This window comes from Anomaloglossus baeobatrachus, chromosome 1 (assembly GCF_048569485.1).
Source record: "Anomaloglossus baeobatrachus isolate aAnoBae1 chromosome 1, aAnoBae1.hap1, whole genome shotgun sequence".
In the NCBI taxonomy this organism is placed as follows: Eukaryota; Metazoa; Chordata; class Amphibia; order Anura; family Aromobatidae; genus Anomaloglossus; species Anomaloglossus baeobatrachus.
The window spans coordinates 400,332,692-400,360,134 of NC_134353.1; the positions used below are offsets into that span (position 1 = coordinate 400,332,692).

The following is a 27,443-nucleotide window of genomic DNA, read 5'->3' on the forward strand; positions in this document are numbered from 1 at the left end:
TGCGAAAGGAAGGAGGTGGGCGGGATGTTATGTCCCACTCATCTCCGCCCCTCCGCTTCTATTGGGCGGCGGTTCAGTGACTTAGTGACGTCGCTGTGACGCTGAACGAACCGCCCCCTTAGAAAGGAGGCGGTTCGCCGGTCACAGTGACGTCGCCGGGCAGGTAAGTACGTGTGACGGGTCTGGGCGATGTTGTGCGCCACAGGCAGCGATTTGCCCGTGTCGCACAACAGATGGGGGCGGGTACGCACACTGGCGATATCGGTACCGATACCGCAGTGTGTAAAGCGGCCTTTACTTACATGTGCCAATAGTCCCAGTTCATCAGCGTTACCTGCGGTTTGCGATAGGCCGGGATCATGATCAATTCAGGGCTCTACCTTTTAGGTTTACGAAGGTCTTGGCGCCAATTATGGTGCTTTTCTGCTCCAGGGAAAAGTGGTAATAACCTATCAAGATGACATTTTGGTCAAGGATCTCAGCCAACCTGGAGATAAGTTTACACACTGTGGACCAATTCAAATGGATTGTCAACCAAACAAAATCCATGCTAGTTGCTGCTCAGCTTCTCTGCTTTCTGGGGATGACCTTCAACACGATTCAGGGATTGTTTTTTCTTCCAGAAGAAAAGAGTGATTCTGCAGTCTTCTATTTGGGTTGTGAGACGCTCGGGGAACTACCCTCTCCAGTTTTGCATTAGAGTGTTGGGTCAGATTATGGCGGCTTTTGAAGCGGTTCCCTTTGGTCAGTTCCATTCAAGGCCATTATAGAGCACAGTCCTTTCACTTTGGGAAAGGTCCTTACAGCCCTTGGATCGGCCTCTTGCCTTTCACTTCAATACCGCAGGTCCCTTAGGTGATGATTTAACCCCCTCTTCGCTGTCCCAGGGGCACTGTTTCTGCGCCACCAGTGGAAGATATTGTCCATGGATGCCAGCCTCTCCAGTTGGGGGGGCAGTGTTTTGACGGTTTTCGGCACAAGGAACTTAGGACGATCAGGAGAGACTTCTCCGAACAATGTTCTGGATATCAGAGCAATCCATTGGACTCTCCTGACAACACCTACTTAGGAGGCTGTTAGTCAGAATCCAATCAGACAACTCCTCGGTGGTAGCATATATCAATCATCAGAGGGGAGCAAGAAGTCATGTTGGAGATGTCAAGAATTCTAAGGTAGGTAGAAGACAGAGTTCCGCTGATTTCAGTAGTTTACATTGCCAGGGTAGACAATTGGAGGCGGATTTTCTCAGTCGCCAGAAGGTAGACCCACGGGAATGGACCCTTCACATAGTAGTCTTCAGACCTTCACTGGTGCAGTCTGGACGTCGATCTTATGGTTTCCAGATTAAACCACAGAGTATCAGCATTTGTCATGAGAGCTGGGGGCACACAGATGGTTTTTGTCGATGTGTTGGCAATTCCTTGGTCCCAGTTATCTCAAGCTTATCTCTTCCCACCTATTCCTCTTCTTCCCAGACTTCTCTACAAGATCAGGGAAGAAGAGGCTCCCATGATCCTGGTGCCTCCGAACTGGCACATGACGGTTTGGTATTCAGACAACATCAGCCTATTAGGTGATTCTCTGTGGCCCATTCCGATCTGCCCAACCTGTTATCTCTGGGTCCATTTTATTTCTAGAATTTACAACTGCTTGCTTTAACAGTATTGCTGTTGAAGCCTCGGTTCTGAGGAGGTTTGGGCTTTAAGAGCCAGTGATACAGACCATGATCAGGGCTAGGAAGAAGTCCATTTCCCCATTGTGGTGTTTTTTGTTTTTTTTTCTTTTTTTCTTTATTGTCCCTACTTTTTTTTTCACAGAGGAATTTGGCTGCAGAACTGCATGTCAGAACTTTTTTTTCCAGAGACTAGTGCTTATCAGGTTCCTAATCGGCCACCCTTAACCTAGTTCTAGAGGGTCTTCAGGGTTTCCCTTTCAATACTATCAGGGAGATCCCAGCTCTTTTACTAGCTCAGAATGTGGTGTTTTTATAGCCATCACCTTTATTAGAAGGGTATCTGAATTGGCACCCCTTTCTTGCCTGCTCCTTATCTCATTGTTCATCAGTACAAGGTGATGTTAAGTCCGATTCTGACTTTCCTTCCTAAGGTTTATGCCTTCCACCTTAATGATAACATTGTGTTAAGGCCCCTTTACACACTGAGACTTTCTAGCGATCCCACCAGCGAACTGTACCTGGCCGGGATCGCTGGAAAGTCTCTTAACAGTCGCTGGTGAGCTGTCAAACAGGCAGATCTGGCCAACGACGCAGCAGCGTTACGGACCTGCAGAACGACCTCGCTGGAAAGGGAACGCTAGCACGCCTATGGGCTGGGTTGCTAACGATGTCGTTGAACGGTATCAAACACCGATACATGATGCGCTGCAGGAAACAAAGGACCAAAGAATGGTCCTGAACGACTTGTAGCGATCAGCGACCTCACAGCGGGGGCCAGGTCGCTGATGTGTGTCACACACTGCAATGTCGCTGGGGAGGTCGCTATTACGTCACAAAACCGGTGACGTTACAGCGATATCGCTAGCGATGTTGCAGTGTGTAAAGGGGCCTTTACCTTTATGTTGTCCTTTTCCACCTTATCCATGGAAAAGATTACACAGTCTGGATGTGGTTAGGCCTGTACGATATTAGTTGTCTGCCACTGTGGTACGATTCCTTATTTGTTCTGGATTAAAGCGAATGTCATTCAGGCGTACAAGTTGAAGGACAGGGTTCCTCCTTTCAACATCAGGGCACACTCCACTAGGGCGGTTGGCTTCGGTCTTTCAACTCTGTAAGGCTGCTACCTGGGCATCTGTATATAGTTTTCTAAATTCTAAAGGGTCCATATCTTTGCTCTGACTGGTGTGGCTTGGGCTGGAAAATTTTACAGGTAGCAGTTAATGAGCCTTCAATTTGCACTACACTAGTAAGTTTTGTGATGTTAACAGAATTGTTGCTTATACTGTATGTGCCTTCTCACACCCCAGGGACCGCTTTTGAATGTCTAGGGATTTTGTGTCCCCCAATGAAGCGACTGAGAAAATCAGATTTTTGTTACAAACCGTAAACTATGTTTCTAATAGTCTTCATTGGGACACACAGGTCCCATCCAATTTTGCCAGTGGTATATATTTGAGTTATTCTTCTTAGGTTTCTTATTCTTACTTTTATTGCTTTCTTACTAAACTGAGGAGGCCGATTCCTGCAGATCAAGGTATAGTCTGCTGGGGAGAAACTAACTTTTAGTTTTATGTAATATCTATGTAAACCTCCAGGTGGCAGCAAACTATCCCAGGTTTCTGTGTCCTGCAATGAAGCCTATGAAAAACAGATTTAATGGTGAGTACCAAAAAAAATCAAATTTTTTCACAGATGGCTAAAGAAGTAAATCACAAAGCTTCTGCTATACGTTGCAATGTTAAATATGTAAAGCGTATGGATTGTACATCGATGTCCTCTCTGTGCTCATCGTGTTTCTCACGGACCCACAGACTTGTATTGACCTTTTTCATCCGTAATACCGTACAAAAAAACGACGTCTCTATGGGTTTTACATGGACACACAATCCGTGTCAAACCACGGACATGAGAATAACACCATAGATTATAATGTTACAGAGAGGGGGAGCCAGCACTGCTTGTGAATGGCATGCAACAAATAAAAAGTGTAAAATTCACAAATTCATTCCTACTGTACTATAATGCAAAATGAGATTTTTAGCAAACAATTGATCAATAATTTGAGCCGCCCCTGCCCCGTCACGGCAAATCTCAATAGGGGGGTCCAACTCTATATTATATAATTTACCATTGTGCCATACGGCCTCCTAAATATTTTAATAAGCAGAACCATATAAAAGCAACACATATACCTGTGACATCTCAGAACCGCTCCCATGTTGCAAAAACAGATAACTGCGAATAAAGGCAGTCCAGGTGCCAGCATATGCAGCAAGGCCACACACACCAGGGTGAGATAGTTGAATGTGAACAGACTCCCAGACTCCAACATTAGTTTTAGGAATTTGCAAACCACACTGGGCATGCACGGCCTGGTGGGGGTCAGCCACCAGACCAGTAAATCATTACAAAGATGAGGGAGCCAGCACTGCCTGTGAATGGCATGCAACAAATAAAAAGTGTAAAATTCACAAATTCATTCCTACTGTACTATAATGCAAAATGAGAATTTTTGCAAATTCCTTCTGCTACTATCAAAACTAATGTTGGAGTCTGTTCACATTGAACTACCTCACCCTGTTCCACAGGCATCATTAATTAAGCACCATTTACTTGGGCCTGCTCTGCCTTTATCCATGGCTGCTGGTCAGACACACTGTGAGGGCCAGTTTTGACATTGTGTTGGTGTGTGTGTGGCCTTGCTGCATATGCTGGCATCTGGACTGCCTTTATTTGCAGCTATCTGTCTTTGCAACATGGGAGCGGTTCTGAGATGTCACAGGTATGTGTTGCTTTTATATGGTTCTACTTATTAAAATATTTCGGAGGCCGTATGGCACAATGGCAAATTATATAATATAGAGTAGGACCTCCCCATTTAGATGTGACGTGGCAGGGGTGGCTCAAATTATTGATCAATTGTTTGCTAAAACGCTCTCATTTTGCATTATAGTACAGTAGGAATGAATTTCTGAATTTTACACTTTTTATTTGTTGCATGCCATTCATAGGTAGTGCTGGCTCCCCCCTCTCTGTAATGATAGATTATAATGGGTATGTGTTGTTTCCGTGAAACAAAGCGTATAAAAATCGTACATGCCACACACACATTTGAATGAGGCCTTACAGTTAAGGCCACGTCACACTAAGCAACATCGCTAGCAACATCGCTGCTAAGGAACGACTTTTGTGACTTAGCAGCGATGTTGCTAGTGATGTCGCTGTGTGTGACATCCAGCAACAACCTGGCCCCTGCTGTGAGGTCGCTGGTTGTTGCTGAATGTCCTGGACCATTTTTTAGTTGTTGCTCTCCCGCTGTGAAGCAAACATCGCTGTGTGTGACAGCGAGTGAGCAATAACTGAATGAGCAGGGAGCCGGCTTCTGCGGACGCTGGTAACCACGGTAAACATCGGGTAACCAAGAAGCCCTTTCCTTGGTTACCCGATATTTACCTTCGTTACCAGCATCCGCCGCTCTCACGCTGTCAGTGCCGGCTCCCTGCTCACTGCACACGTAGCAGGACTACACATCGGGTAATTAACCCGATGTGTATGGTGGCTAGGTGTGCAGGGAGCCAACGCTAAGCGGTGTGCGCTGGTAACCAAGGTAAATATCGGGTTGGTTACCCGATATTTACCTTAGTTACCAAGCGCAGCATGCTTCCACGAGTCGCTGGGGGCTGGTCACTGGTTGCTGGTGAGATCTGCCTGTGTGACAGCTCACCAGCAACCCGTGTAGCGACGCTCCAGTGATCCCTGCCAGGTCAGGTTGCTGGTGGGATCGCTGGAGCGTCGCTTAGTGTGGCATCTCACCAGCGACCTGCAACTTGCCAGCGATCCCTATCAGGTTGTATCGTTGTTGGGATCGCTGGTAAGTTGTTTAGTGTGACTGGGCCTTTAACCTCAGAATGAGTTATCTGCCCACAGCTATCTCTCTCCAATTCATATATAAAAATAGCAACAAAAAGAGGACAATGTCCTCCAAAAATTAGGCCTGTTGGGCCTTGCATTGTAGAGTGTCTGTCCGTGCATGATACACAGTGGGGTACGGCTTGGCAGCCCGCCTGATCTAATAGAAGGGCGTCACCTAATAGGCTGCGGGTTTGTGACTGTGCCATCTGCATGTGAACAGCGCTCTATGCAAGCCACTTGTGTGCAGTTTTATTATCTAGCATTCGCCTCCCCTCCATTCCATGGAGGTGTGTGTGTGATCTGCTTCTCCTGCACCTGTGACGCTTCCACATTAGTGGGGGTTTAGCTGTATCCTGGTAGAGCATTAGCTTTTGGCCTGGGCGATGTACACACTACAGCCCAACTTGCTGTGAGTAATATCTCTCTCCAATTCACATGAACTGTTTATCTTGACTGAGCATTGTGCTTTCAATGCAGACACTAAAGCAAGATATCTCTGGCAGCGGCTTATCTCCCCCTAGTGCAAGTGTTAGATGTTTAATTTGAACCTATCCGACTCACAGTCTCAATAAACAGTCATACACATCAGATGGTTGACTGATAACAGCAAAATTGGCAAGTTCGGTCTAGTAGGATAGGTTCACTTCCGTCAGATGGTTGTCACCTCTTTAGTCCCATAGAAGTGCATGGAGTGGTGATCATGCACGTGGGCTACTGCTTTATTTGCGTGGGAGTCCCAGAAGTTGTACCCCCAATGATTATCCTTTGGATAGGTGATGAATGTATTTTGTGACATAACCCCTTTAATTCTACAATATTTCATATTCTTTTTATTTTGCGTCCCAGTCAGTTGGAGGACTACTGGTTGCCTTTCTTTTGACAGTCCTTTTGTTTTTCAGGGACGATCCTCCAAGGAGCCGAGGAGAACTTAAGTTCCAGATGAGATCAGAACTTTTGAGCATTATCAGCTGTTTCTCTGATCTAGTTAATGCTGTTCACTGGATGCCACCCGGTTTTCTATGGGGGGGATGCTCTCCAACATGGCTGGTTGGTCTGATGGGGACAATTTCTTCAATAATTGGAATCTACCAGACTGCCGTTGGAGGAAGCTCTGCAGGAGTCTAAAGTCAAAGGCAGAAGTGGATTATGTCGTCTACCTACCGTATTTTTCGGACTATAAGACACACCGGACCATAAGACGCACCCTGGTTTTAGAGGAGGAAAATAAAATTTTAAGCAAAAAATGTGGTCATGACACACTATGGGGCGAGGATCTGCTGCTGACACTGTTATGGGGGTAATGTTCCCAAATTCTCTGCTAAGGTACCCCATCCTGGTAATGATCCTCCTGCCTTGTATATATACCCCCATCCTGCTATATACTGCCATCCTGCTATATACTGCCATCCTGCTATATGCTCCCCATCCTGATATATACTGCCATTCTGCTATATGCCCTTACCCTGCTATATACCCCCATCCATCCTGCTATATGGCCCCATCCTGCTATATGGCATGTATCCTGTATTACACAAAAAAATAAACGTTTATACTCACCTTTCCTCGCTCCTCCCCCTGCATGTAGCGGCAGCAGCACTGCTGACCTGTGTGGAGCCGTCACTGTTCCCTGCAGCATCGCTCGTCCTACTGTCTGCCGGTCAGCTGACCTGCGTGACTAGCAGTGCGCACAGCGATGACGTCATCTCTGTGCTCACCGCTCGCTACACAGATCAGCTGGCCGGCAGACAGGAGGAGATTGCAGTGCGGCAGGGGAACGGTGACGGGTGAGTATACTGATTCACTGCCCCCGGCGCTGACCTGTGTGGAGCCGTTCCCCTACAGCATCGCAATGTCCTCCTGTCTGCCGGCTGTTGTGTGTGGAGAGCGTTCACAGGTATGACGTCATCTCTGTGCTCACCGCTCGCTACACAGATCAGCTGGCCGGCAGACAGGAGGAGATCGCGGTGCTGCAGGGGAACGGTGACGGGTGAGTGTACGGTACCGTACTTATTCACTGCCCCCTGCGCTGATGTTGTAGTTGCCAGGGGTGATCACGGCAGGCTATTAATTATGCGTGCACACCCCCTGCCCATCACCCCACCCACCTGTCAGTGCTGGCTTCAGCACTGAGATGATGGGCGTGCATATGTAATGAGCGGGCCCACGTGGTCACGGCAGGCGCTGCCACAGCCTGCTCATGCCGCCGATGACCCGCTCCACCGCAGCACCCTCATTCCTGGCCGCAGCCCTATATTCAGACCGTAAGACGCACCCCCCACTTTCCTCCAACATTTGGGGGGAAAAAGTACGGTACTTCCAATCCCAGCATGCTAGTCATGGCCTCTAGGATTAGGATTTGTGGAGAAGTCTATAGAAATCCTAAACCATATATTATTTCTGAACTCAGGTCTTGCTGCTGTTTTTCATCAATGTCTTCAAAATGGTGCACATTAATTAATGGATTTGAGCCCAATTAAAAATACTCTTTTTCTTAGCTTTTATCGTATCACAGCTTTTTAGAGCAAAACGTTGCACCACCATGTAAAATGTTTGCACGTTAGCCTTCTACTGCACAAAAATGAACTTCGATCTTGTACTCCACTAGAGTATAATTGCATAAAAATTCTGCTGCATTTCTAAAAATTGCAAGTGATAAATTAGGCTGGAACATCTGCAAAAGGAAAAATATGTCCATAATGTCAGACAAAAAAAAACAAACCCTGCCGAAAACAAGTAACATCAGTTAAAGGAAACATTTCAGCAGGTTTTTAGACCTCAAAGTAACATCATCACAGTAAAGTATCTGTAATGATGATTACCTCCATACCTTAATATTGTAAGTCCATGTCTCCATTGTCATTTAATCTATTGCTACATTCTTATGCAAATGAGCTCGCAGGAGCAGCGATTCAGCCGGCACGTGCAGCTCTCCGGCCTCCCTCCCTCTTTCTCTCAGACCAGTGTTGGCCACCTGCCATTGATTGACAGGTCATTCTGCTCTCTGGCCGACATCTCACACTAGCACCAACATTCATGAGAGCTGCACATGCATGGATGGATATTCCAGCTCTCACAACGTCGTCAGCACATTACTGCACAGGGGCCACCCCCGAAGTGGCGCCACCTGCATGAGATGCCGGCTGGGAGGGGGAACAGGTCAATTCACTGAGATGAGTGACCTATCAATCACTGGCAGCAAGCCGACACCGGGAGGAGAAAGGCCGGAGAGGTAAGCACAGGCCAAGCTTCTGCACTTGCGAGCTCATTTTTGTAAGAATTGTATTACGTGACAATGGCTTTATAATGTAAAGGTATGGAGGCTCCATCATTACAGGTACTTTACTATGATGACGGTAATTTGGGGTCTAAAAACCTGTTGACGGGTTTCATTTAAAAGTGCAAATTATGGTAAGTAAAAATAAAATTCAAAAAAAGTCACTGAGAACCATTTTTATTCTAGAAAAAAGGCGCCAAGACGCTGAATCGGGCCTTAATGTCTATTTTTAGTCATATTTAGGCTGTTGATTTTACCTTGTTTACTACAGCATACAGTTTCTTTTCCTTCTCTTTTCAGCAGATCTTTAAAGCGTTTTGGTACAATCACAGATCAGTACTTACGTGACTGGTTTATGTTTCTACCTTGGTAATTTGGAGAGAAATCAGAACACTAGTGAACATGTTGAGCTTGTATTATGACATAATTAGCATAGGTTAGGATACCTGTCTTAATTGAAAAATATGATGAATATATGGGTATTTTCTATAGATACCACACATTACTGGTAATCCTTCTTTGGACAGCGGGTACTACTAGCCATACAATACAACAGTTTCTTAGTACTATCCTGCTCAGAGGTGTATCTAGGCTTTTAAGTATCCAGGGCAAGAATTCAGTTTGGAGCCCCCCCTACCACCAAGCAGTTTGGTGGTCATCATGTGACCAATCCTTCATATGTGATTTGCATACTTAGTCCCGTGATGATGAGCTGCTCTTAATAATTCTCTCAATGTTAAATGAGAAACGTAGGAAGAAAAGCCAGTTGTCACATGCAAGTATGAAAATCACAAATGAGTGGAGTGGCCATGTGGTGACTGCTAGAACCAGCGAGCAGTGTTGAATCCCGACTGAGAGTATATTACACACTGTTAGAACTGGGGATACTACACTGTTTTGTCTAGGTTTGAGATTCTGAATTTTCACTACTCGCAGTGCACACTTTTATGATTCTCCGGTTCCAGTGGTGAGAGTAGACTGTCATGTAAGCAAGTGTGAGATTTGTATATTTCTGGCCACGTTCTGATTTGACGTGTCTGGTCTCACTCAATTAATTTTCATTAAGTGAGGCCATGCATGTCTAGTCGGCACAAGACCATATGTATGCAAATCACATACTTGCGGTTTCATAACCTCCCACTCTCACTGCCTGGACCAGAGAATCCTGATAGCATGCAGTGTGCACACTGTGAGAATTCAGAAGTCTGCAGTCACATAGCGTGACACACAGAATGAGTGCAGACTCCTCACAAACTTGGAATAACCCCTTTAATGCTCCAAACATAAATAAAAACACAGTACCCCTTAACTTGTCAGACAGCACAATACTTTATTAAAGAGGTTGTCCACTACGTCAACATTGATGGTGTCCACAAAAAGAAAAATAGTATCCGCTCACCTGTTGCCAAAGGAGACCACTATATCCAGGACTTGTGCAAGCAAAAAGAAGCTGGCAAACAGACTAAGAACTACCTTGTTCGAAATGCGTCCTCTCGATCACGCTCAGAACCATGTTTGGACATTTTAATATGCCTCAATAAATTTCTTAAGTTTTAACTTGATTTCCTGGACTTTGTTGCTGGAATTCCGGATTTCTTTCAACATTGATGGTGTATTCTTAGGATAGGTCACCAATGACTGATCGGCCGGGGTCTGGCACCTGGCACCCCCGTCAGGGGCTAGAAGTGCTCCACCTTGTGATAGTGGCAGCAGCTTCCTGTTCAAGCCAATGAGAAGGATGTGCAGTACCCGGAGGCGGACACTATCAGAATATGGAACAGATCCGGAAATAAGCATTTCCAGCCACCTGCACCAGCAGATCAGATATTGATGACCTATTCTAAAGATAGGTCATCAATGTGAAAGTAATCTTACAATTTATGAATTGTTATTTGTGCACAGGATCACAACTAATAACAGCACCACAACTACCAGAATACATAACTAGAACCCCCATGAGTACAGAAACTCAGCATCACAACCACAAGCCGTACAGAAATACATAATCAGAATCACAACAAATACAGATATGCATCACCAGAACCACAAGCAGTAAATAAATTCATCATCAGAACAACAAGTAGTATAGAAATTGATCATCAAAACCACCAGCAGTACAGAAATACATCCATATAACCCCATAAGTTCAGAAACACCGCATCAATACAGAAATACATAATCAGAACCAGTACATGGTATATCAATTGTAATATCAGGTCAGACCCATATACTGTCCATTTGTATTACATGAACCTACAGCTTCCAGTACATCTTTAAAGGGAATCTGTCACCAGGTTTTTAACACCTAATCTGAGAGTAGTCTAACACAGGGGCAGAGATCCTGATTCCAGCAATATGTCACTTACTGGGCTGCTTAGTGTAGTTCTGAGAAAATCACGGTTTAATCAGGCGTAGATTATCATTACAGGACTACTTGGCATGCTGCAGGTAGTCCAACATATTCAGGATCTCTGTTTAACTTGTAGATCTGTAGCAGAGAAAACATTGATTTTATCAAAATGACAACAAACGGCTCAGTAAGTGACACATCGCTGGAATCAGGGTGTTTGTCTCTATTATGCTGCTCTCAGATAGGGAGCAAAAACCTGGTGACCGATTCCCTTTCACAATGGTAAGGAGATACTGGACAATACAGAAACCACAGTAAAGCTTCGGTTCCACTGGTGTTTTGCACAGACGATTGCAATCCGATAAAGCATCGGACTGCAGTCACACCAGGGTAAAACTATAGGGTAGTGTCTATCTGCAGTGGACTTCTCATGCCGTATTGGCATGAGAAAAGAATCACCGCATGCTGTGTTTGGCAGTGAGTCTTAAATGTAATGAATAGGGAAGGCACCACAGCGACAAATACAGGGGATCTAAACCACACAACACATCCCAAAACACATGAGAATATGAAAGAGAGAAACAAGCGGATGTGCAAAAAAGGTGGGCTCACCCAGTAAATATGTAAAATGTAATTTTTTATTAATACACCAAAAGACAGAAAATAGGAGTTCACAATAAAAACAATTAAAAAGCACATAGCTAAGAGAAGTACAACTTGTGTGTACAATAATACTACACCTAAGCCTCACCCCCTCTCATAATTTAAAAAATTATTATAGACCTCACTTGAACCCTGTTAGCAATCTATACAATGAAATAAGTACCAATGAAAAAGATACATGCATAGATCAAACCGAAAAAAAGACTGTTAAGTGATAAATACAGAAATTCATTTAAATAAAGGTATAATACCCCCATAACTGCGCCATCCATGCCAAAGCTGTGCGGACATGAAACAGATGACAGTACATATACAACCTGAAAAAGTCCTGGATGATCCTGGGTAACCAGTGAGTCAAAGGTGAAACAATGTGAGGGGTGAGGAAAGAACCTACGCATATCGCCACATGAAAAAAGTGGCTTCCTCAGGGAAAAGTGTCACTTTCCCCAGAGGAGGCCATTTTTTTCACGTGGCGATACGCGTTTAGTTATGGGGTATTATACCTTTATTTACATTCAGGTACCTTTTATAGATGATGTTGTCGCTGATTGGAGTCGCTTCTTTCGTTTATTCATGTTGCCCAGACGCCATGATTACTTTTCACATCCACAGCTCGTCTCTGCAGACTTCCATCTTCTCCGTTCTTCTGCAGCACATTCTGGTACGATACCCTTAAAAATAGCAGAATAATTATACTACAGCTGTATAAAAATATCTGCCCTACGCTGTGCCTCAGAATAAATAATTGCCCCTCTCTTTGTTCTTTGCACAAAATATGATCCACACACTTTACCTCTTATGGTAAATGCCCTCCACACTGCCTTCTCCTTTCCATACAGAGCCCACTCTTCATACTGTCCTCACACTGTGTCCCCATTTACTGCCCAGCCTTTATACTGTACTCATCACACTCCCCCCCTCCTCACGATTGCCTCGTACTGTACCCACAAGCTATCTCCTCTCCATACCACCACATTCAACACTACCTCTATTCTGTGCCCCTTCGCATTTTTCCCATCCCATACTGTCTCCTCACTATCTCTGTTCTCAGCCCCGCTCACTCCCCATACTACATCTGTATACATTGCCCCCTTGCTCCCCATGCTGTGTCCGCACCCATCCTGCCCACTTGCTCCTCATACCATGTCCTAAAATTTGCCCTCTTGCTTTTTGCTTTTGATTTTCTTTCCCCAGTTTGCTCCCCATACTATGTCTGCGTATATCACCCCTTACCCTTGCTTCCCAAACTGTGTCCATAGATATTTCGGGCTCCCCATCCGCTCTCCCTCATGCTATGTTCATAGATACTTCGCCCTCCCCATCCTCTCCCATGCTGTGTCTACACCATGTGTAAAATTTTTAGGCAAGTTGTATTTTAGAGGTTTTTTTTTATTATTGATCAACAACTTTGTTCTCAATCAACCCAAAACACTTGTAAATATCAAAGTTTAATATTTTTGGAAGTTGGAGTGGTTTTTTTCGATTTGGCTATCTTAGGAGGATATTTGTTTTTGCAGGTAACTATTACTATGCAGACTTATTAGGCAACTTAATAAAACCCAAATATATTCCCATCTCACTTGTTTATTTTCACCAGGTAAACCAATATATCTGCACAAAATGTAGAAATAAACATTTCTGACTTGCAAAGACAAAACCCCAAAAAATTAGTTATTTCTTTATGATGACACTCAACAGCCTACAATCTATAGATTCTGGCAGTTGCTTGATCTGTTTACAATCAAACATTGCATGCAGCAGCCACCACAGCCTCCCAGACACTGTTCCGAGAGGTGTACTGTTTCTGTTCCTGTAGATCTCACATTTTATGAGGGACCACAGGTTCTCTATGGGGTTCAGATCAGGTTAACAAGAGGGCCATGTCATTATTTTTTCATCTCTTAGACCTTTACTGGCCAGCCACGCTGTGGAGTAGTTGGATGCATGTGATGGAGCATTGTCCTGCATAAAAATCATTTTTGTCTTGAACGATACTGACTTCTTCCTGTACCACTGCTTGAAGAAGTGTTCTTCCAGAAACTGGCAGTAGGTCTAGGAGTTGAGCTTCACTCCATACTCAACCCGAAAAGGTCCCACAAGTTCATCTTTGATGATACCAGCCCATACCAGTACCCCACCTCCATCTTGCTGCCGTCTGAGTCGGAGTGGAGCTCTCTTCCCTTTACTGATCCAGCCTCTGGCCCATCAAGAGTCACTCTCATTTCATCAGTCCATAAAACCTTTGAAAATTCAGTCTTAAGATATTTCTTGGCCCAGTCTTGACGTTTTATCTTATGTTTCTTGTTCAAAGGTGGTCATTTTTCAGCCTTCCTTACCTTGGCCATGTCCCTGAGTATGGCACACCTTGTGCTTTTTGAGACTCCAGTAATGTTGCAGCTCTGAAATATGGCCAAACTGGTGGCAAATGGCATCTTGCCAGCTTCACGCTTGATTTTCCTCAATTCATGGCCAGTTATTTTGCGCCTTTTTTGCGCATCACGCTTCTTGCGACCCTGTTGGCTACTTGCCATGAAATGCTTGATTGTTCGGTGATCACGCTTCAAAAGTTTGGCAATTTCGAGACTGCTGCATCCCACTGCAAGACATGTCACAATTTTGGACTTTTCAGAGCCCGCCAAATCTCTCTTCTGATCCATTTTGTCAAAGGAAAGGAAGTTGCCTAATCATTAAGCACACCTTATATAGGGTGATGATGTCATTATACCACACCCCCTCCTCATTACAGAGATGCACATCACCTGATTTACTTAATTGGAAGTTGGCTCTCTAGCTTATACAGCTTGGAGTAAGACAATATGTATAAAAAGTATCATGTGATCAAAATACTCATTTGCCTAATAATTCTGCACACATTGTATAACTAATTTCCCCTCCCCACCCACTTTCCCCTCATACTGTGTCAATAGATACTTCTCCCTCCCCCATACTATGTCCATAGATTATTCCCCCTCTCCATCCTCTCTACCACAATACTGTGTCAATAGATACTTCCCCCTTCTCACCTTCTCTCCCTCCATACTGCGTCCGTACATACTTCCTCCCCCTCACCCCATATTGTCACTCTTTGCTGTCTTCACCTCCAATGGAGCACTTTACCAAGGTTGAGCCTAGAATGTACGGGCTCCTTCCAGGTTAGTGGGCGTGACTCGCTTGGCTGGTGGGCATGGCGATGTTTCCTCTCGTCCACCATAATTATGTAAGTGGGGGCCCCCATATGGGAGTCTTATCCCCAGACCACCGCATTTATTATAAACAACTCCATGCCCTCGTGGACTTAGAAAAATGTTTATTCTGGCTGGAAACATCGGACTGTATTTTTAACATGCCCCTATCATGTGATAGGGGTGTGTTGAAATTACTTCATACCTGGAAGGAGCACGTACACTCTAGCATCTACCTTTATAACTAGCATTGTCTGCTGCGTCTGCGGTGCTGAAGAGTGACCTCAGCAGTGTGATCAGCTGACCTGATCACACTGCAGATGTCGCTCTGACCCGGACGTGGCAGCGGTCACCACTTCAACAATTGTCCTCACATCTGAAACATACGAAGACAATTGATCAGTGGGAGAAGCGCACCGCACTTTCTCTGAGTCCCGGCTGACAGCTGGGAGTCAGAATAGCTGGCTCCCACTACAGGGCGCTAAAACGCAGCCACTGGGGAGACTCTGAGACTGCTGCATCAGGTGGCCTAACAGCACCCCCTGACAGTTGCGGCCGGGGCACATGCCCTACCAGCCCCCCGCCCCTAGATACGCCTCTGATCCTGCTATAGTAAACTCTTGCAGCCTATTCTAATCTCTAGCCTTTAAAGAGAACCTATAAGCAGGATACAGCAGAATAAAGGAAATGCATGACCATAATGACGCTGTTATACTAATTTATGATAACCTTAGATGAAAAACAAATTATCTATGGTTGTTTAATTAGCATCTGAAGTTATCTTCTAATGACAGCTCTGTGCATTTATGCGTGACTAGAGGTAGGGTCTTTTGCTCCTATCCTGGCCCCCTGTGTGTGGTTATTCAATGATCTGATTATTCCATGACCTATCTCCTTTTGTACATTTTGTGCCGCTGCTGTCTTTGGGGTGAGTGACGCATGCGCAGTGTGATTCCACAGCAGGTCTTCAGTAAAATGGCGCTGAAGGCGGCGCATACTCACATCGAGATCTTGGTTCAATGACATTTTCATTAAAGTCAACCTGTCAGGTGCAATATGCACCCAGAGCCTCGAGCAATTCTGGGTGCATATTCCTAATCCCTGCCTAACTGTCCGTGTATACACTAGCATAGCTAAAGAGATCTTTAGAAAAAGTATTTCTGAAGATCTTTTACCGTATGCTGAGCGCAGGGACTAGTCACAAGGTCATTACTTCCCCGACTAGTCCGCCCTCTTACCATGGTAGCAGGCCCACAGGGGCGTACTAACATGCTACTCAAAGCAGTATCATCAGCGGTGAGGCACATACTTGTGTTCGCTGTTCAGAACTCCAGTCACTTCCGGTCATGCACAGTATGATGCCGGGTATAAATGCTTCAGCGAGGTCTAGTGCGCATGACCGGAAGTGCTGGGGACTTCTGAACAGCGGACACAGGTACGCGCATCACGGCTGGTGATGCTGCACTGCGTAGCATGTTAGTACACCCCTGTGGGCGTGTAACCATGCTAAGAGGGCAGAGTAGTCGGGGAAGTAGCGCCCTCATGACTAGTCGCTGGCTTCATTACCATATTATAAAGGTTCTTTAAAAATACTTTTTCTGAAGATCCCTATATCTATGCTAGTGTATACAGGGACGGTCAGGCAGGGATTAGCAATATGCATCCAGAACTGCTCATGGTCCTGGGAGCATATGGCACTTGACAGGTTCCTTTTAAGCTGAAAAGGAAGCAAGTCACTGAATTATTTGTGACCTGTCATAGATGCACAGGAGGCAAGCGGGATGACCAGAAGACCCCACCCACAGTCCCATCCAAATACACTGAGCTGTCAGCAGGGCTGTGGCGTCAGTAAGCCAAACCTTCGACTCCGACTCAGACTCCTCAATTTCCCTTGCACCGACTCTGACTCCACAACTCCGACTCCCATATATATTGCTTATAGTTAAGTGAAAAATTTATTGTACTGTAGTACAATGTGAACATCAGATATTTAATCATTTTTATGATACAATAATCAAGATATTTAGATAGAACATAAGATATATTTATTGGAATACAACTTTAGAACACAAAAAACTGTAATAAATTGTAAATATGTTATACAATATTTAATATACAGTAGATTTTATATAATATATATATATCTTGTGTGTGTGCATGTTTAATATATATATTAGTATAGAATTCTCATCTCTAGAACAACTGTTAAGAGGAGACTTTGTGCAGCAGGCCTTCATGGTAAAATAGCTCCTAGGAAACCACTGCTAAGGACAGGCAACAAGCAGAAGAGACTTGTTTACTTGTTTGGACACAAGGAATGGACATTAGAGCAGTGGAAATCTGTGCTTTGGTCTGATGAGTCCAAATTTGAGATCTTTGGATCCAACCACGGTGTCTTTGTAGAAAAGGTGAACGGATGGACTCTACATGGCTGGTTCCCACCGTGAAGCATGGAGGAGGAGGTGTGATGGTGTGGGGGTGCTTTGCTGGTGACACTGTTGGGGATTTATTCAATATTGAAGGCATAGAGAACCAGCATGGCTAATAAAGCATCTTGCAGCGGTGTGCTATTCCATCCGGTTTGCGTTTAGTTGGACCATCATTTATTTTTCAACAGGACAATGACCCCAAACACACCTCCAGGCTGTGTAAGGGCTATTTGACTAAGAAGGAGAGTGATGGGGTGCTACGTCTCCACAGTCACCAGACCTGAACCCAATCGAGATGGTTTGGGGTGAGCTGGACCGCATAGTGAAGGCAAAAGGGCCAACAAGTGCTAAGCATCTCTGGGAACTCCTTCAAGACTGTTGGAAAACCATTTCCGGTGACTACCTCTTGAAGCTCATCAAGAGAATGCCAAGAGTGTGCAAAGTAGTAATGAAAGCAAAAGGTGGCTACTTTGAAGAACCTAGAATATAAGACATATTTTCAGTTGTTTCACACTTTAAGTATTTCATTCCACATGTTTTAATTCATAGTTTTGATTCCTTCAATGTGACTACAATTTTCAGAGTCTTGAAAATAAAGAAAACGCTTTGAATGAGAAGGTGTGTCCAAACTTTTGGTCTGTACTGTGTGTATATATATTATATGTAATTATATATATATATATATAATTACATATTTACAATTTAATACAGTTTGTTGTGTTCTAAACTTTATTCCAATAAATATACTTTATGTTCTAGCTAAATATCTTGATTATTGTATCATAAAAATGATTAAATGTCTGATGTTCACATTGTACTACAATACATTTTTCACTTAAATATAAGCAATATACTAAATGTTATTATTTAGTATGTTTTTGTTGAAAACTGTTTTTTGCCACTTACATAGTGTATTACATATAGTGTTATATATAAGTGGCAAAAAAAAACAGTTTTCAACAAAAACATACTAAATAACATTTGTGCAGTATATGAATTTGTTCTAAGAAATAGAATTGCCTCCATCAGATCCTCCTTCATAGATAACCTCAAATCTGACCTAATAATTTTAAGGCTAGAGAACAACCTCTCTACAGTAACTTGGGTTGGAGGCAAAGCCGTAACCACATGGGCAACATTTCTAACAATTTCCGGGTATAAAGGAATTGCCTCATGCACAGTCAGTTTTGATGAACGGTTGAATTTTTCTATTTCTTTGAGAGCAAGTGAAACATTTTACTGAAATCTGGTCAATCTGCTGCTATAGGAGACGGAGTGAAATCTTTTTCCTTGCGGCAACACTTTGCTGCTCCATGTCATCCAAATACTTGTCAAAGTTAAACTCCTCATCTGATGAGGATGAAGATATGGCAGCAGTAGCACTGTCAGGCCCCAAGTCCTCTTCCGCCTGGCAGTCCTGTAGCTGCTCATCCTAACTGCTACCTCACTCAAAGCTTCTTTTCCTTTAGTAAGCTGTTGATCATCAAGCAGTATACGATGACTTGGGTCCACATAAACAGCGGCCAGAAGAATTTTATTTTCCAATAGCTGTGTCTCTCTCCATTTAATTGAAGCAGAAATGCCATCTGCGATTAAACCTCCTCTTTGGGACAGGCAAAATAGCAAGTTCTTCCACTCCCTTATGAAAATGCCAGGAGTTAAATCTTCAGCTTGTAATTTTTTAGTCACGGTAAATGGGTGATTAAGCAATTCCTTCAATTCAGCCACCTGTGTCCATTGACCTTCATTTAAGGTTAGTTGAGGGTTCACCATATCAATAAGAAATTATTTTAGTTTAAGCAATCGCTCAGTCATTAAATAAGTGCTGCCTTACCGAGTGGCTTGATCAACAATTGCCCCTTTCCTAGCACGTCTCTTCAAGATGGAATCAATTTTACGGGTTCTGGCGGCAATAACCAACTTCATCCCTTTCCCAATCAGATTTCCAGCATGTCCACCCAGTTTCACACATCCGGCTTTTCGCCGGTTTGGCGAATGTGACGCATGCCAGTACAGTACGATACAGTATAGTGGCAGCGCCACAACTTCCGGGTCACATGCTGCGGTCACATGAAAGCATGTGACCATCGTTTGTCGCTCTGCCACTGTACTGTATACACTGTACTGGAGTGCGCCGCATCCGCCAAACCGGTGAAAAGACGGATGTGTGAAACCGGGGTCCCTCTTGCAGACTATCTCTTATTGCCAGCAGGAGCGTGTGCACAACACAGCACATGTGATGAATATGAAAGTGTTTTGAAGCAGCTTCAACAAGATCACCTAATTCTAAAGTATCATTTTGCTGTTCTTCTGTTGTAATATCTGTTTGTTCCTCAGTTACATCAGCAGCACTGTGGCCTTCCATCTCACACATACTAAATCCTAGGGTAAATAGGGAAAAACGGGTTTGATGCTGCGCTAGAAAAACCACAGATCCGGGAGGTGCGATGAAATCCTTTCCTTTATTTGCACGAGTCAACGCGTTTCGAAGGCATAGCCGCCTTCTTCATCAGGACAAAAACAGAACAAGAAAGAACAGCAGGTCATGACAGGACATACTAAATCCTAAATTTTCTTCTAGCTGTTGTTCATTACTCTCATTCATCAGTTTAATTGTACTTAAGTTTGAAGCATTGTTCATTACAATGGCAAGAACCTGTTCTTTTTTGCGTTCCTAATCTTGTAGAACTTTTTCCACTGAGGCCTGGAGAAACTGGTTGATGTGATGAGCCTTACTATCTTTTACTGCCAGTGTGTTACTAACAATTTCTTTCTTGTCACAAACATATCGATAATTGATGGCAAAATAATTCAGTGAAATGCAGTGACTCCGGGCATCCCAGCAAAGGCAATGGGTTTCAAGATAGGACATTCAGACACAGCATTTTGTGAGGATCCTCACAAAGAATGAGTATGTCAGTTTGTGTGGTGTTTTTCTAATCTGCTTTTGCTATTGAAAGCATTATTTATGAGCTCAAAAACCTTTCAGGTGATGTGTTTTTTTTAAAAAGCTGATCTGCTTTTGCAGCTGAAAAACGTATCCTCAAAAAACTCTGTGTGTGAATGTAGCCTTAGATCAGGAATAGAACAGACATTTATAGGACATTTCCCAAATTCCTATGAAAACATTTTCATCACACTCTGCATTGCACTCCTGTCCCCAATCTAATATATAAAGCTGAATGTGTGTGTGTATGTGTGTGTATGTCCGGGATTGGCATCCGCACCGTCGCAGCTACAGCCACAAAATTTTGCACACTCACACTTCTGGACCCCGAGATCGTAATAGGCTATGTTTTGAGGGGAAATTTTAACCCCGCTCTTTACAGTTACTCACCAAAAAACCTGCCTCCATTAAAGCGAATGGAGCTGGGAGCCACAGTGCAGCCAGAACTTCAGAAGAATGCGCAGCCACGCCCTTATATGGAATGTTGGAGTGTCACAATGCAGCCAGGGAAACAGACAGACACAGACAGGGAAAGAGGCAGACACAGACAGGGAAAGAGGCAGACACAGACAAAGAAAGAGACACACACAGACAGGGAAAGAGCCAGACACAGACAGGGTAAGAAACAGACATAGACAGGGTAAGAGACAGACACAAAGAGACAGACACAGACAAAGAGACAGACTGACAGGGAAAGAGAGGGAAAGAGACAGACAGGGTAAGAGACAGACAAAGACAGGTAAATATACAAAGAGACAGACACAGGGAAAGAGACAGAGAGAAAGAGACAGACGGAAAGAGAGGAAAAGAGACAGATAGGGAAAGAGACAGAGATACAGTCATATGAAAAAGTTTGGGCACCCCTATTAATGTTAACCTTTTTTCTTTATAACAATTTGGGTTTTTGCAACAGCTATTTCAGTTTTATATATCTAATAACTGATGGACTGAGTAATATTTCTGGATTGAAATGAGGTTTATTGTACTAACAGAAAATGTGCAATCCGCATTTAAACAAAATTTGACCGGTGCAAAAGTATGGGCACCTCAATATAAAAGTGACATTAATATTTTGTAGTTCCTCCTTTTGCAAAAATAACAGCCTCTAGTCGCTTCCTGTAGCTTTTAATGAGTTCCTGGATCCTGGATGAAGGTATATTTGACCATTTCTGTTTACAAAACAATTCCAGTTCAGTTAAGTTTGATGGTCGCCGAGCATGGACAGCACGCTTCAAATCATCCCACAGATTTTCAATGATATTCAGGTCTGGGGACTGGGATGGCCATTCCAGAACATTGTAATTGTTAACCTGCATGAATGCCTGAGTAGATTTGGAGCAGTGTTTTGGATCATTGTCTTGCTGAAATATCCATCCCCTGCGTAACTTCAACTTTGTCACTGATTCTTGCACATTATTGTCAAGAATCTGTTGATACTGAGTTGAATCCATGCGACCCTCAACTTTAACAAGATTCCCGGTGCCGGCATTGGCCACACAGCCCCAAAGCATGATGGAACCTCCTCCAAATTTTACTGTGGGTAGCAAGTGCTTTTCTTGGAATGCCGTGTTTTTTTGCCTCCATGCATAACGCCTTTTTGTATGACCAAACAACTCACTCTTTGTTTAATCAGTCCACAGGACCTTCTTCCACAATGTAACTGGCTTGTCCAAATGTGCTTTTGCATACCTCAGGCGACTCTGTTTGTGGCGTGCTTGCAGAAATGGCTTCTCTCGCATCACTCTCCCATACAGCTTCTCCTTGTGCAACACGCGCTGTATTATTGACCGATGCACATTGACACCATCTGCAGCAAGATGATGCTGCAGGTCTTTGGAGGTGGTCTGTGGATTGTCCTTGACTGTTCTCACCATTCTTCTTCTCTGCCTTTCTGACATTTTTCTTGGCCTGCCACTTCTGGGCTTAACAAGAACTGTACCTGTGTTCTTCCATTTCCTTACTATGTTCCTCACAGTGGAAACTGACAGTATAAATCTCTGAGACAACTTTTTGTATCCTTCCCCTGAACAACTATTTTGAATAATCTTTGTTTTCAGATCATTTGAGAGTTGTTATGAGGAGCCCATGATGCCACTCTTCATAGGAGATTCAAATAGGAGAACAACTTCAAGTGGTCACCTTAAATACCTTTTCTCATGATTGGATACACCTGCCTATGAAGTTCAAAGCTCAATCAGGTTACAAAACCAATTTAGTGCTTTAGTAAGTCAGTAAAAAGTAGTTAGGAGTGTTCAAATCAAGAAATTCATAAGGGTGCCCATACTTTTGCACCGGTCAAATTTTGTTTAAATGCGGATTGCACATTTTCTTTTAGTACAATAATCCTCATTTCAATCCAGAAATATTACTCAGTCCATCAGTTATTAGATATATGAAGATGAAATAGCTGTTGCAAAAAAACAAATTGTTATAAAGAAAAAAGGTTAACATTAATAGGGGTGCCCAAACTTTTCATATGACTGTAGATAGACAGGGAAAGTGATAAATAGACAGACAGTGAAAGAGAAAGACAGACAAAGAGATAGAGAGAGAGAGAGAGAGAGAGAGAGAGAGAGAGACAAAGAGATATATACAGAGGGGGAGACAGACAGAGAATGGGAGAGAAACAGAGAGACAGTTACTATCCCGGGCAGCGCCGGGTGCTATGTTGTGAGGCGAAATTTTAACCCCGTGCATTCCAATTTACCAATCAATTTTGCCCCTATCTACATAATGTTGAAAAAGTGAAACGAAAAGTGTTGGGGGCAAATTGAAAGCTGCCAGATGTGAACAAGGGGGACTTAAAGAATGAGAGCGATGGCGCCAAAGAGTATATACCATACAGTTGCTAAGGTGGGGCCCCGACATGGGATACTCCCCACACTCGGGGATATGAACACACACACAAAATGCGCCACACACTACCACGTACTTGAACACATATAGCACCCTCAGCACACATCTCACCAGACATACACCAACCTCGCCACATAATCGCCCTAAAACACACACAAGTCTGCTATTATCCTTCAAAAATAAAAATCTGATTAATAAGCAGCCAAACTACAAGAACAACAAATGTACCACATAGGAAATACGGCAGCTGTCAGTCACATGACCTGTCTATATGTGTATGTGTGAGCTAATATATACTGTCAGGGGGGAGGGATTTCTGTTGCCTGGAGATTTATCAGGCTGCCAATAGCAACCAATCACAGCTTTAGCTTCTATTTTGCTACAGTTAATCTGAGCTCTGATTGGTTCATATAGGCAACAATTTAATAATTACATTTCTATCTATTTGTTTTGTGGTTTTTGTGTGCAGAATACATTTTTGTTAATACATTCTATTTTGTTAACAGCAGTTATTAACCTGGGCGAAGCCGGGTAGTACAGCTAGTTTATTATATATTTTAGGAGTCGGTGCATTTTATACCGACTCCGACTCCACCAAATTGAGCTCCGACTCCATGACTCCGACTCCACAGCCCTGGCTGTCAGAAAAGCCATGCCTTTCCTTTATATTGCTAAACCCTGTTGACAAATTATCTTTGAAGGCTAGACATTAGAATTTTACTTAAAGATAATGGCCCATTGTGAGGATATTGATAGAGATTATTTATATGTATACATAATTTTATTTGCTTGAATTTCTACATTTTACACGAAAAATCATTTTTGAATTTGGCGTCATTACAAAGTTTTGCACCTTTTCGGTTTTACAGGCTCCTTTTTTCTCTGCATTTCGCTGGCTGTATAATGAGTTACTGTATTTTTCAGACTGTAAGACACCCTTTTTCCCCTAAATGTGGGAGGATAGTAGGGGTCTCTAAGGCTTTGTGCGCACGTTGCATAATTACATGCATTTACGCTGCGTTTAGCACTGCAGCGTAAATGTATGCATCCTGCGTCCCCAGCACAATCTATGTAGATTGTGCATGATACGTGCGCACGTTGCTTTTTTGAACGCAGCGATTTGGATGCCAAAATTTTAACTCAAATCCGTGCGTAGAAAAAAGCAGCATGTCAATTAATTTGTGCGCTTTGGATGCAGCTCCTGCTCTGTCTATGGGAGAGGCAGCATCCCGAGTGCATGAAATCAGCATGTTATCTGCTGAAAAACTGAATCTATTACGCATTATTTCAACATTTACGTGCGCACAAAGCCTTATAGTCCTGATGTGCCTGGCTCTTTGTGCGATCGGTGGTAAAGCCGGTCACAGGAGCAGGGTCACTACTGCAGGAAGTTGAAAGCATGGGCAGGGGCGTACATAGAAATCATGGAGCCCCATAGCAAAAGTCTGAATGGGGGCCCCCCCATTAAAAAAAATACAATAAAATATTAACATAATAAACAGCATATATGTTGCTGGGGGGAACATACAAGTTACTTGGAGGAACATACAAGTTACTACAGTGGGGGGGGGGGCATATACAGTTAGGTCCAGAAATATTTGGACAGTGACACAATTTTCGAGAGTTGGGCTCTGCATGCCACCACATTGGATTTGAAATGAAACCTCAACAACAGAATTCAAGTGCAGATTGTAACGTTTAATTTGAAGGTTTGAACAAAAATATCTGATAGAAATTGTAGGAATTGTACACATTTCTTTACAAACACTCCACATTTTAGGAGGTCAAAAGTAATTGGACAAATAAACCAAACCCAAACAAAATATTTTTATTTTCAATATTTTGTTGCGAATCCTTTGGAGGCAATCACTGCCTTAAGTCTGGAACCCATGGACATCACCAAAAGCTGGGTTTCCTCCTTCTTAATGCTTTGCCAGGCCTTTACAGCCGCAGCCTTCAGGTCTTGCTTGTTTGTGGGTCTTTCCGTCTTAAGTCTGGATTTGAGCAAGTGAAATGCATGCTCAATTGGGTTAAGATCTGGTGATTGACTTGGCCATTGCAGAATGTTCCACTTTTTTGCACTCATGAACTCCTGGGTAGCTTTGGCTGTATGCTTGGGGTCTTTGTCCATCTGTACTATGAAGCGCCCTCCGATCAACTTTGCGGCATTTGGCTGAATCTGGGCTGAAAGTATATCCCGGTACACTTCAGAATTCATCCGGCTACTCTTGTCTGCTGTTATGTCATCAATAAACACAAGTGACCCAGTGCCATTGAAAGCCATGCATGCCCATGCCATCACGTTGCCTCCACCATGTTTTACAGAGGATGTGGTGTGCCTTGGATCATGTGCCGTTTCCTTTCTTCTCCAAACTTTTTTCTTCCCATCATTCTGGTACAGGTTGATCTTTGTCTCATCTGTCCATAGAATACTTTTCCAGAACTGAGCTGGCTTCATGAGGTGTTTTTCAGCAAATTTAACTCTGGCCTGTCTATTTTTGGAATTGATGAATGGTTTGCACCTAGATGTGAACCCTTTGTATTTACTTTCATGGAGTCTTCTCTTTACAGTTGACTTAGAGACAGATACACCTACTTCACTGAGAGTGTTCTGGACTTCAGTTGATGTTGTGAACGGGTTCTTCTTCACCAAAGAAAGTATGCGGCGATCATCCACCACTGTTGTCATCCGTGGACGCCCAGGCCTTTTTGAGTTCCCAAGCTCACCAGTCATTTCCTTTTTTCTCAGAATGTACCCAACTGTTGATTTTGCTACTCCAAGCATGTCTGCTGTCTCTCTGATGGATTTTTTCTTTTTTTTCAGCCTCAGGATGTTCTGCTTCACCTCAATTGAGAGTTCCTTAGACCGCATGTTGTCTGGTCACAGCAACAGCTTCCAAATGCAAAACCACACACCTGTAATCAACCCCAGACCTTTTAACTACTTCATTGATTACAGGTTAATGAGAGAGACGCCTTCAGAGTTAATTGCAGCCCTTAGAGTCCCTTGTCCAATTACTTTTGGTCCCTTGAAAAAGAGGAGGCTATGCATTACAGAGCTATGATTCCTAAACCCTTTCTCCGATTTGGATGTGAAAACTCTCATATTGCAGCTGGGAGTGTGCACTTTCAGCCCATATTATATATATAATTGTATTTCTGAACATGTTTTTGTAAACAGCTAAAATAACAAAACTTGTGTCACTGTCCAAATATTTCTGGACCTAACTGTATATACAAATTATGAATTAATCTTGATTCTATCCAGGCTACACATCTACCAGTCAAGTAAGTAAATTATTACGGGGCACGGCTCTGTCTGCAGAGCACAAGTCTAGGCAGTGTTGTGCTCCTGTTTTGTGACTGTGTGTGATGCCTGATGCTCGCTAAGCACCGCAGAGCCTGACGCTCGCTGAGCAGCGCAGGGCCTGACGCTCGCTGAGCACCGCAGCGCCTGACGCTCGCTGAGCACCGCAGCGCCTGACGCTCGCTGAGCACCGCAGCGCCTGCAAACAGTTAAATCAGCCGCAGGCAACAAACCAAAGATCTCCAGAGTAAACAGTACTAAAAAATAGTCCTACCAAAGTGTATCACAGCAATTACTGATACATTTACTGCCGGCTGAAAAATAATTAAATAATACAAATCTATAAATATCTACATTTCTTTTTAGTAATGCATCAACAAACTAGTCATACAATTACCAAATAATATATACTACATAGTGATACTGAACAGCACCCACCATATCAAAACCAATAACACATTGCAACCAATAATACATTGCATTAACAAAACCAATAATACATTGCAAAATAATGCCGCCACACCATGACCAAATATTATCACCACATAAAGTCTGAATATAAGCACCATCCTGTTACTGAGCAAAGTCCACTGCACAAAGACCAGTGAGTTCACACCGCAATTCCCCCCCAGGACAGGGATAATACACACAGTGATGTCACAGTACAGGGGCAACACACAGTGATGTCACAGTACAAGGATAATAAACACAGTGATGTCACAGTACAGGGGTAATACAAACAGTAATGTCACAGTACAGGGGTAATACACAGAGTAATATCACAGTACAGGGGCAACACACAGAGATGTCACAGTACAGGGATAATAAACACAGTGATGTCACAG

General features: G+C 43.4%; 1 protein-coding gene across 3 annotated transcripts in view; it reads left to right on the forward strand.

The window, feature by feature from the left end:
* LOC142315826 (peroxisomal membrane protein 11C-like) overlaps positions 1-27,443 on the forward strand; it is a 99,349-nt gene that overhangs the window by 52,226 nt on the left and 19,680 nt on the right. Inside the window, exons 5-6 of one of the 3 annotated variants that reach the window (XM_075352579.1) lie at positions 3,274-3,337; positions 6,490-6,573. In XM_075352579.1, coding sequence (XP_075208694.1) covers positions 3,274-3,313 — 40 coding nt within the window. In that variant the 3' untranslated portion in view covers positions 3,314-3,337; positions 6,490-6,573. Of the gene's footprint in view, positions 1-3,273; positions 3,338-6,489; positions 10,395-27,443 lie in introns of those variants that run through there. The other 2 variants (XR_012754628.1, XM_075352578.1) reach the window with 2 other exon arrangements.